Source organism: Chenopodium album, chromosome 23, assembly GCF_948465745.1.
Source record: "Chenopodium album chromosome 23, dcCheAlbu1.1, whole genome shotgun sequence".
NCBI lineage: Eukaryota > Viridiplantae > Streptophyta > Magnoliopsida > Caryophyllales > Amaranthaceae > Chenopodium > Chenopodium album.
Window position 1 is genome coordinate 9,764,046 of NC_137856.1, and position 12,237 is coordinate 9,776,282.

The window sequence follows — 12,237 nt, forward strand, 5'->3', positions numbered from 1 at the left end:
CGTATAAAAGGGCTAACTTGTAAATTCACTTAATATTTGTGTTTTCTTATCGTCAAAGTGGTGTTTTTAATGTACAATTATACTTACAGTGGTATTTTTAATGCATTATTATTCAAGTATTTCATGCTACTAGAGTATACGTTGTTTTAATAGTACTATTTATAGCCATTATAGTTAATAGTGGTGAAATATTTGATGACAATTTATATACTTATTTGTACATCTAGAAAAAAAATTCACCACTCTTTTGTCTTATAGCTGCTATTTACTTGCCATGTACGAAGTAAATAGTAGCTATGCGCAAATACTTAACCGCTCAAAAATATGTTAACGGCGTGAGTTAACCAATAATATGCCAATTCGTATTTTTCTTTATTTAGGTTTTAAAAAAAAACAAAAAAAAAATCAAAATATTGTTTTTTACCCCCAAAACTTCTAAACTTTTACTTTACCACCAAAAAATTTAAAATTATTTTTTACCACCCATCGTTAAAAAACTGGTGAACATTACAAAATTTTTTAAATTCTTCGATTTTTGTGCCAAACACATGGTTTTTAGGGGTTTTGGGGTGCATTTTGGTCCTTTAAATCCAATTTGAGCTTAAACTTGACAAAAAAATGATTGTAAATGACTCGATTTCCTACTTAAAAATATCTTGATTTGCGTGAAACATGCACAATAAGACATTTTTTATTATCTTTTGTCAATTCTGACCTCAAATTGAATACATAGAGCAATAATGCCCCCGTAAACTTATGAAGAACATGTTTTGTGCACGAAAATCAAAGAACTTTTTTAAACGTTAGATTTAACTATTTCCTTGACTATAGGTGGTAAAACACAAATTTTTAAAATTTTAAATAAAAGTTTTAGAAGTTTTGGTGATAAAAAAACAATTTTTCGATTTTTTTTATTTATGGTAAAAGCCAAAAAATCCTATTTTTTATTGAGTTGGAATGGAAACCTAAGAATATAATCACGAATTTGCCACTTAGATAAACAAAAAAATGTTTATTATATATTTATATGTGATTAAACAATTGGTATTCTATGCACCATGGTGCACCTAGAAATAGGTGCACCAGGCCCAATATGCGCCCAGCCCAGAAGAATCCGCCCAACATAAAGAAGCCCACCCCCAATAGTAAGAAGCCCAGTCATTTTTTTTGTTTTTACCATTGAATTTGATATTATCTTTTTTCATTGAAAATCTAAATTTTCATCTTTCCTCTTTTTTTTTTCTCTCTTTTTTCTTTTTTCTTTTTCTTATTTTATTTTATATTTGGAAATTTGTTTCCCTCATTGACAATTTTGATTCTCCCTTTTTTTTACCTCTAAATGACTAGAAGCTCTAAAATTTTCAACAATTGAACTCTACTTTCTCTATCCACTTTAATATAAAGTTTCTTGTATTTTGTAAAATAAAAAATGGATATTTGCTTTTTTTTTTGAGCTTTTTGACCAATTTTGGTGGATTGTGTAATAAAATTAGCAAATCTGATGTTAATCGTTCCATATCCATTACCTTCATATTTTTGTTAACATAACTCATTTTTTATGTTCATATACGTTGTCTTTATGTCCATATATATATGAAGTAATAATTTCTGAATAAATTTTATCAAGTTTTTTGGTGTGAAATAATAATTATTTTTGGATGTTGTGTATTTCCTTCTTTTGTTGTTTAATATTTAATTATAGACAAACTAATTAACACCTTTAAGAAACTTCTGAACATCCCCTAGAAACTTCTGATAAGACACCAGAACAATACAAAAGCCCCCATAAACTTCTGATAAGCCCCTAGAATTTCATGATAAGCCACCAGAAAACACTGAACCAACCTTACAAAACTCTGAACCCCAATTACAAACCACTGAACACCCTTTAAAAACATTTTAACCACCTTCAAAAGCCTCAAAACGCCAACCACAAACCACTGCACACCCTACCAAAATCTTTGAACCCTCTACCAAAAAATTCTGAACCCCAACCATAAACCACTGAACACCCTACAAAAAATTCTGAACCCCAACCACGAACCACTAAACACCCTACAAATACCTCTAAACCCCTTACAAACACTTCTGAACCCCATTTACAAACCACTCAACACCCTTTAAAAATATTTTAAACACCTTCAAAAACCTTTGAACGCCAACCACAAACCACTGAACACCCTACCAAAATCTTTGAACCCTCTTAAAAAACTTCTGAACCCCAACCATAAACCACTGAACAATCTACAAAAAATTCTGAACCCCAACCACGAACCATTAAAACACCCTACAAAAACCACTAAACCCCCTATAAAAACTTTTGAACCTCATTTATAAACCATTGAACACTCTACAAAAAATTCTGAACCCCAATCACGAACCATTAAACACCCTACAAAAACCACTAACCCCCCTACAAAAACTTCTGAACACCATTTACAAACCACTGAACACCCTTTAAAAACATTTTAACCACCTTCATAAACCTTTGAACGCCAACCACAAAGCATTGAACACCCTACCAAAATCTTTGAACCCTCTTAAAAAATTTCTGAAACCCAACCACAAACCACTGAACGCCCTACAAAAAATTCTAAACCCTAACTACGAACTACTGAACACCCTACAAAAACCTCTAAACCCCCTACAAAAACTTTTGAACCCCAACCACATACCACTGTACACCCCACAAAAACCTCTGAACCCCTTACAAAAACTTTTGAACCTCAATCATAAACCACTGAACACCCTACAAAAACTTTTGAACCCCAACCCCAACCACAAATCACTAAACACACTTCAAAAACTTCTACACCTGAAGACACTGTCCAAATGCTGCTCAGCCTTCAAACTTTCCTTATAAACAACTCCATGCGTTTTAACTGCAATAAACAAACACAATTCATAATAACCATTACTGGTGTTCAAAAATCAAACAGCAAAGTTCAAATACAGGAAAAAAATGTTCATAATTAATTACGTTTACAATTATAATCTAAAAAGCATATATACAAACTCAAAGAATTATGTAAAACGAAAAGGCTCATTAAAGTATCCTAAATGTTCATAAAATAGAAACATTGTTCATAAAATGATTCTACTAATAACAATTTTGATAATAAATACAATGGAAAGTCCGTTACTCGAATTATATGAACAAAATGTCCAAATACATGATATAAACAAATTATATTCATAAATTTATAATTAAAGGATCAATTTAACAATTAAATTATAAATGAAACTTGAAATCATAAAAAAAAAAAAAAAGCAATTAAAATCAAAAATGAAGTTCAACACACTTTCAACAACTTAATTAACATCAAATCTCAAATTAATCAATAATTAACAAATAACAACTAAAATATATGAATATCTTCCAAATTGATAACATAAATTCTGCAGTAAGTAATCATATGAACTGAATGTTCAGAATCATATTAAACGAATTCTAACAAAGTGTTCAATAGTTTAATCAACAATTGATCAAATTCATCACAATTAATAATAAAATAAAATAAACAATGAGAAATTAAAATCTAATTGCAAATTTCAGCAACCGCTTCATTAAAATTTAATCAATCGTTTGATCAATTTATCAATTAATCAATTGAATTACATGAAATTAAAACTAATTAAACCTAAAAATTATCCACTCAGAACAGTATTAGAATCAATAGCAAAATGAAAAATCAATAACTAGAATCAACAACAAAAAAAAACCTAATTAGCAATAATTATCAAATAAATAACGAAATCAACCTGCAGTGTCGAGAACCAGATGTACATAAATTAAATCCATCGCGATGATAGCAATGATGAACAAATTAAATAGAAAAAATAGAGGAATCAATAATATAATGGAGATAAGTGCACGCATTCAATGAAAAAGAGGAGAGAGAAAAGTGGAGGAGAGAGAAAATAGAGGAGAGAGAAATTAGAACACGTGAAATAGGAGAAAAGGGAAAAACATTGAGAATTTGAAAGAAGAAACCTACAGCTAGTAACTACTAACTACGTGGCATCAATTCATTGGTGGTGCACACACTTTAACATGCACATCTTAAAATTTGCGCATTTATAAAACACAATGGGTCCATGGATCTAAAAAAGCATCCTTTCTCCAACTCCCCTCCTCACACCCATCACCATAACCCACCCACAAATAGAACTCGCCCTTCCATAGCTAGCTCATCAGACACCCCCAACACCCAACCAATCACTCAATCAAAGCGACGATCGAATTCCTAGAGAGAGAAAATGACGGAGGCAGTGATCAGGAACAAGCCAGGAATGGCGAGTGTGAAGGACATGCCTTTCCTTCAAGATGGACCTCCACCTGGTGGTTTCGCTCCTGTTCGTTACGCTCGTCGTATCCCCACCAAAGGTCCTAGCGCCATGGCTATCTTCCTCACCACTTTCGGCGCTTTCGCTTGGGGTATGTACCAGGTTGGCGAGGGCAACAAGAAGCGCCGGTATTTTCTATATTTTTCTCTCTTTTTCTTTTGTTTAACCTGGATCTTGTTTATTTTACGCATTTGACTTAGTGTTGCTATTTTCGATTGAATTTGATTGATGGGTACTTTTGGGGATTGAGTTTGATTGATGGGTATATTGGGGATTGGAATATTGGCGTGAAAATGGCTTGGATTTGCAGGTTTTTGATGTTTTTGTTGATTGGTGTTTGAGATTGTTGCTGGGTTGCTGTTTGTGAGCTTTTAAGAGTTTATGGGATGTAATGTGATTGGAATATGGAGCTGAATGAGCTACGTTTAGTGGACTTAATTTAGGGTTTGTGAAATTGTTGGTATGATAAATAGGTTAAGGGATTGAATTGGATTGATGGGTATATTGAGAAATTTTGAATATTGGCGTGAAAATACCTTCGATTGCCAGGAAATTACATGGGGTTTTGAAAGTTTTGTTGAATAATTGTTTGAGACTGTTGCTGGGTTATTGTTTGTGAGCTTTAAGAGATTATGGGATGTAATGTGATTGGAATGTGGAACTGAATGAGCTATGTTTAGTGGACTTAATTTAGAGTTTGCTGCAAAGGCGAGGATTATTGGCCTTTGTAGCAAACTCTAAATTAGTTGAATGCTATGGCAAGAGTTTTAAACATAATAGAATATGCCTTTCATGGGTAAGTTAGTTGTGGCCCTTGTGGGAACTTGGCCAATGACTTTTTGCTGTGCCATTTTACTTATTTTGTGATAGGGTGGAATGAAAGGTTTGTTGATACTCTAGAAAATGTCTTTTTTGTCTTGGCCAATGAATGTGGGGTAATTGTAACTACGCCTATCACTCACAGTTTGCTTGACCATAACAGTCTAGCTAGAATGGTCGACCACGGTCATCCTAGTAGTTGCATAAGATTTGTTGATGAGAAGCCATGTTGAAGGGTTGATGCAGATTGAGAATGGGCCTTATCTTCATTGCATTGTTCTATGCTATTCCATTGTATAATATGTAAGGACAACAATGATTTCTAAATCCTTCTTAGGAACTAATTATTTAAAAGATTAAGTGGTGTACTTTGTTTATTGGATTGGTTCTTCCTTGGATAAATGAAGTTCAAGATATGATTCTCTCTTCACACATTTTAGTTTACTCTGACTCTAATTACCAATGATGACGATAAGTGGTTAAGGCGTTTTGAGGTTTTAAGCTATCTCACCCCTCCAATTATTTTCCTAGTGTTACCATTTACCTTTTATTATGCTAGGAATCCAAGTGATAGTTAGGGCATTTCTCGCTCAACATAGTAGATTAACCTCAGATATAAGAGATTAATAAAGATTTGTAACATAGATTATAGAGAACAATAGATAGAATACGGCCAAGGTAGGATTATACTGATTAATCAGTGTAATCAACCTATACAAATACAACTATTCACATTTAAGTGGTGGATTCTCTTTAAATACTACAAATTGCTTTACAATTTCTGATTTCCCTTAAAACGAGTCTGTGCCTCTTTATGTTTTATTTTAGCTGTATGGCCTGTATCTTGTGCTGATTTCATGCATTTTACTCATAATGACTACTATTGTAGGGTGTTTACCATGTCAATCGTAAACCTAGCGGCAAGTTCCATTTCCTTCAGGATCTGATTCTTTGATGTGACACCGTTTATCCCTGACATTTCACTGGGATACTCATTTTATATATGAGTCCTGACTTTAATATAATTTCTCCATGAATTAAGCTTTCTTTCTAGTCAATTTCATGTTCTTATGTGGATTACTGAGTCCTTGTGTTTAGGAAAGTACAGTATGAATCTTTTGACCGGGAAGATGATATTGTGGCCAAGTTCCAACCTTTAATAAGAGTCTACTGCTGCTTCAATGGGTGCACCTAAGAGATTATCTTCATATTGGTGTCATTAATGCAGAACTATCTTTGTTCAGATGCTATTCATCAAGGACTACTGGACTAGGGTGTCTGCCGGCTAGCAATTAATGTATTTTGAATAATTGTGATGATTCATCTAGTTCAACTACTACTCTTCTTTTAATTACTCTTCCCCTTCAAAATTGAGCTCATACAGTATTAAATTGACACATGGCAATATTATGGAAGCCAGCAATTTAATGATTTGTCATCCATGGGACATGCTTAAAGAAGTGCATGGTTAGTTACCCTTTTGGTTGTTATTGGTGTGTGTGTATGTGCTTAAGTTGTAGAATGGTATATACATTTGGTTGATATGAAAATTATAGACTACTTTGATGATAGTGTCACCCACTTATAGGTTTATTTTTTACGTTCTTTTGTGGGAGAAGGCTGAATTTTGTTCATGCATAGTGCATAACTTGAATGCTCAGTTCTTTTGTTGAGCCTTAAGCTGTTAGTAATTTTGTGATTATTTGGTGGTAAGATGAAAATGGAAGAACTTGAATTGCTGAGATCAGAGATAACTATGCTTTTAAAATAGTGAGGTTATCTCTTACTTGGTTTTAATGGTTTATGATTACTAAGACACTAGAGGTTAATCAAAACAATGTCATTTATGGGCCTCATATTTGGTGTTTAAAGAGCCTCTTTTAGCCACTTGCCTACTAAAAGGAGCTGGTTATTCTGGAAATGGAAGCTGTAGCTGGATGGGATGAAGATTGCTTGGGGTTTTCTATGAGGAGAAAGAATGGTTACTTGTAATTTGAGCATCTATGACTTTGCTAAAATTTATAGCCAACTCTTTCTTTTTTTAGAGTATGACTCTCTGTAATGTCATGTGAATCCCATCAATTTTCTGAAAAAAATTATCCCTCATCCAGCACAGCTCTTCTTTGGGAGACAGGGAGAGTGATTGGTTTTGTGGAGGAGGTTATATGCGCTCATATGTCAAGGAAAAATTGGTAACAGGCTGCCAATCATTCATCTGTTGGATTATGTTTGGTTTAAAGTTTCCTTCTCTGTCAAGTTTATGTGGACAATGATTTTTTTTTTTTTTTTTCAAAATATATGAAAGAAAATAGGGCCAGGTTTCCATTCTTTCATCTGAAGAAGTAAATGGTCTTGGGTTTAGGGATTTAATTCTAATCATTTCTTATAAAATATTATAGGACAGTGGGCTTCTTTGTTAGGCCTGTCTACAATTAACCATCTCTCTATTTTGCAGAATGGATTGAACTCTGTGATCAATTCTAGAACCAAAAAAGGCTGTTTGAAGTAGTAACAGTGCTGTTCACTGAGGTCAATTGATGCTATATAAACAGGAATACAGGATTATCTCATCATTCATGAATTTTGCTGGCTGTCAGGCAAAGTCTCCCCAACCGGAATTATTTTAAAACCTTAAATCTTCAACCAAACCTCTCCTGCCATGAATTTTGGGGACTGACAGGCAAAATCTCTGTGCCCAGAATTCTTTTCCAATCATAAAATCTCAAATCTTCAACCAAACCTCTCCTACCATGAATTTGCCACTTGACTTTTTTGTTAGGCCCTGTTCATTCACCTTTTTTTTTTGCTGACCTGAAATTGTTTTTGCAGAACTTAAATTATTTTTATTGAATTAAAATTTATTTTACTGAATTGAAATTAATTTTTATGAAGGGAATTTTTTTTTTTTTTTTTTTTTTCTGATTTTCTATTACATTTCTTCTTTAAAGTTATTGATTACTACTTAATTGAAACTATCTATACTGAAATGAAATTAATTTTACTGTATTAAACTTATTTAAACTAAATTGAAATTATTTTTACTAAATATTGTTTTTTTAAGGTGAAGTGAACAGGGCCTTACTAGATGTCTTTGCTATATAATTTACCACCCTTTCCGGCTTTGCTAGAATTGACCATTTCCAGAAGCTTTTAGCATTTGCTTCAATTGCTGCTGAAGCCTTGGGTAACCTAGGTTTTTGGAGGCTTGGGTTGGGCATATTTCAAATCATGACTTGGTCTAGGGCTTGAAATTAGAGACCCTGGATTATTTTATCAAAGTTGAAAATGACTTGAAAATTAAATAATCTTATGGACATGAAGAAATTATGACATACACATTCACTTATTTGTTTATATGTTTCCTAAGAAATGAGTGAATATAAATCTTATTTAAAATGGTTAAGCAATAGATATGTGGATCATGGAGCCAATGAAAATGGGTATATTACCTAAAACTTGGTACATGCACATGCAAAAAGCTTTCTTGGGTTCTTTTAAAGGGTGGTGCTTGTAGGAATTACCCATTGCCACCCATTATTAGTGTTCATTGTCCTGTGCTTTACCTTAGTGCACTCCTATTGCTGAGCTGATTTACCCTCAATCAAACCAGTTCTTCTCTATCAAGAACCTATATAAATTGCAATCCCCTCTACATCCTTGACCTTGATGCTTTTCCAGAACCTCTTTCCTGATATGTTGTAGATTTTGTAATTATTATTAATATTCTTTTAAAGAACTGTTTATTTGGTGAAAATAGCATGTGGCCTACTGAAAGTGAGAAAGTCAAGTCTAGATGTTAAGTCGGTCTCTCTATTGTCCCATTCCCTCTTTGTCTTTTTGCATTCCTATCTTCAAAATTGAGCACTAAAGCACTTCAAATACCCACATAGGAGAGATTGCCTTAAGTTTCTTGTACACTTTCTATGGTAATTAGTGTCCACTTGTCACTCAAAATCTCCTATAAGCAACTGCACTGTATTGTGTACATATGATATATGAATTTAAAGTTTATTCATAACTGCTAAGGTTTTTAGAAAAATTTAAACATAAACACAGGTCCATGAATAATTGTTGTGGAATGAAAATACGCTTCGGCTTAGTGTTACCTTGATTACACGTTGAACATTATGTACTTATGCTAATTTTATGAATAGGGCAATCAAGGAAGAGAAGTATGCTGCTCGCCGAGCCATACTGCCTTTGCTGCAGGCAGAAGAGGATGAAAGGTAGTTAAGCGTTATATTAGTCTGTGATATATCACTTCCTCTTGTTTATATAATGTTGCTGTGGTTATTATACATCAGTCTAAATGATTCATCATGATTCACAGATTTGTCAAAGAATGGAAAAAATACCTAGAAGATGAGGCCAGAATCATGAAGAATGTGCCTGGCTGGAAGGTAGGTGAGAACGTATACCATTCTGGGAGATGGATGCCTCCTGCAACTGGTGAACTTCGTCCTGAAGTTTGGTGATCCATTTTGAGGATGTCTTGTTTAAGATCTTGTTCATCCCTTGCTGCAGCAGAAGAAATAATAATGTAGTAATCCAAATATTTCTTTACCCTCACAGTGAGTGAGTGTGTCTATTTGCTGCTGTTATAAATATGATTGCCATTTTAATTTTTGTGTACGCCACTAGTGTTTTTCTTCCTTTGTCTTCATAATTTTGTCTTTAAATGTCATTTATAAGGAATTGCTGTTGGCATTTCAAAGAAAAGATTTTATAACCTTTGTTGTGTAATTTTTGAATTCGAAGTCATACATGATAGTATGATACGCGCTGTTTTGTATATGTCTTGACAGTCTTGCATATTTTAGCTCTCTGTTTTAAGGTTTAATAAGTATCCCAAACACCATTTTTCCTAAGTGTGCTTCGATAGTCTTGTCTATATTCATTATTGTGATTTTGAAAAGGTACAATCATTTTTTTTTTTCCAAATATCAATGGCTTTTATGACAACAAACACCAATCTATGCATATAAATTTTTCAAAACATGTCTATATTAAGGGTTGTTTTGTAAATTTAGTTGCCACACTCCCTTTCTCTCTCCTCTATCACCACCACATGACCACTAGTACCACCTGCCGCACCACTGCATGACCATTAGCACCACCAAATGACCACTAGATGACCCTAACACCTAAGGGGTTAGTATGTATCCACTTTTCATACTTTGCTACTTGCTACTAGGGTGTCTTTTGTAAGTGGTTGATCGTCGGCATGACCAATTGACCATGGGAGGGGAGGAGGGAGAAGGAAATATTGTCCATGGGAGGAAAGGAGAGAGAAAATTTGATAATATAAACATGTTTTGTTTATATAGGATATTAATTAGGTTTTCATTTTTGGAAAATGTTGGAATTAAGCAATAGGTTTATAATCATCCTAGATCATTTAAAAGGTGGAAGAAATTTCAGGTGTAATATAGCTAGAATCCACTTAATATTCTACAAGTGTAGCCATAAATAAAAAATGACGCACTATTTTCTTTGTCTCTATTTAGTCAATACAGTTTGACCGACACAAAGTTTTAGGCATACCAATTAAATTTCGTATTCTTTTTATAGGAAATTTGGTAGTGAGGTAATTTTGTATTCAACAGGTAGGGATGAGTCGACGACCCATTCAATTAATTTTGATAAATTGGAGGTATTGTTTAGCAAAGGGGTATGTTTTTCAAAATTGGAAGTGTTGACCAATCTTTTGAAGATGAGAGTAGTTGATCACTAGATGAGCATGTCAAATCTTGGCATTCCCACGATTCTAGGAAGGTTAAGAACGATGTTGATCTCGCCCTCAAAAACGCGGTTGGAAGACTCTAGCTAGTTAGAAAGAAAAATTATTGTCAAGAGTCTTTGATCAAGTCATTAAGTCAAGCTATTCAAACATACTAATGAGAATTTACAGAATCTTAATGTGCGTGATCAAGGAAATTAGAAGCCTTACAACCAATGGCGGATCATGAAGCTTTTTGTTTTAGGGGCCAAAGATTTCTAACATAATCATATGCATGTCTCATCAAAAAATGAATTTAATAAAATTAGCTTACGAAAATTATTAATAAATTCAATGTGAATATGTAATATAGATATTAAGGAGTACAAAAAAAATTTTTGGGTAAAACTAATCAAAATAACATACGAATTTGATTGCAAAAAAAAAAAAAAAAAAAAAAAAAAAAAAAAAAATCCAGTTTATACCACAATAGTTTATTACTTGATATTGATACTTTGCTTACTTTTAGAGTTTTAGGAAACAATTGATGCTTTTACATGTAATTTGGAGAGAGTGTACATGTAATGTACGAACCATAATAAATACACAATCAAAATCTTTGGGGGTTACGAAGGCAACCCAAATCGAAGCTCAAATATTTGGCTTCCTCAATCAAATGAGTGTTGGGTTATGGATCCCTTCCTATGTGGAGAAAGCCCATTTGATAATGTGTTAGTTTTTTGGGGGCAACTAGTCATGTTTTAGCCGAAGTGTGTTAGTGCTTCTTTGATAAGCTACTACTTTAGTTGACTTTGGGGGGGTGCCTTTGCCGTGTGAAATGATAGGCAACAAAGTCTTGGTAACTCCTTTTAATTGCTGTCAGCAAGTGGGAGTAAATGAGGGAAGCAAGTTGTTGAGAGTAAGAAACAAAAACACAAAAAGAGTTCAAGAACAGCTCATGGTTTTCACTGCGCAGCTTAAAAAATCAGCCCGATCGAGGCTCCTCCGTGGTCAGATTATGCTCAAATTTTTACAGCTTGTCTGGACATCTAGGGCTTCGTTTTCAATGGTCAGATTGTCGTTAATTGGTATGGTTCGTGGCTTAAAGCTGCTAGACATAACCTCATTTTTTCTGATTATATCTATCAATTTCTTTCTCAATTTTTGCTCTTATGATTGTTGTTGTTGGGTGAATTGAGTATGCACCCACTTTTAGGATTTGGAATTGTGTTTGTGTAACATTCCTTGATCAAAATTAATACGAGCCATTTAGGTGGAATCCTATAGTCCCATTTTTTACTCTTCACATCGAAAATATTTTCCACGTAAATATCGTATGTCTTTTGCTTGAT

At 33.5% G+C, this 12,237-nt stretch overlaps 1 protein-coding gene across 1 annotated transcript; it reads left to right on the forward strand.

Moving 5' to 3' along the window:
• The first annotated feature begins 4,164 nt into the window (after window positions 1-4,164).
• On the forward strand, window positions 4,165-9,798 carry LOC145607785 (NADH dehydrogenase [ubiquinone] 1 alpha subcomplex subunit 13-B). The gene is made up of 3 exons (XM_081663376.1): window positions 4,165-4,475; window positions 9,321-9,392; window positions 9,497-9,798. Exons 1-3 carry the CDS (start codon window positions 4,261-4,263, stop codon window positions 9,639-9,641), a joined length of 432 nt encoding a protein of 143 aa, XP_081519502.1. The 5' UTR covers window positions 4,165-4,260; the 3' UTR covers window positions 9,642-9,798.
• Window positions 9,799-12,237: the final 2,439 nt, after the last annotated feature.

Coding starts and splice junctions, on each gene's coding strand:
- LOC145607785 (XM_081663376.1), top strand. CDS start 4,261: ATGACGGAGGCAGTGATCAGGAACAAGCCAGGAATGGCGAGTGTGAAG. Junction 4,476..9,320: donor GAGGGCAACAAGAAGCGCCG/GTATTTTCTATA, acceptor TTTTATGAATAG/GGCAATCAAGGAAGAGAAGT. Junction 9,393..9,496: donor CAGGCAGAAGAGGATGAAAG/GTAGTTAAGCGT, acceptor CATGATTCACAG/ATTTGTCAAAGAATGGAAAA.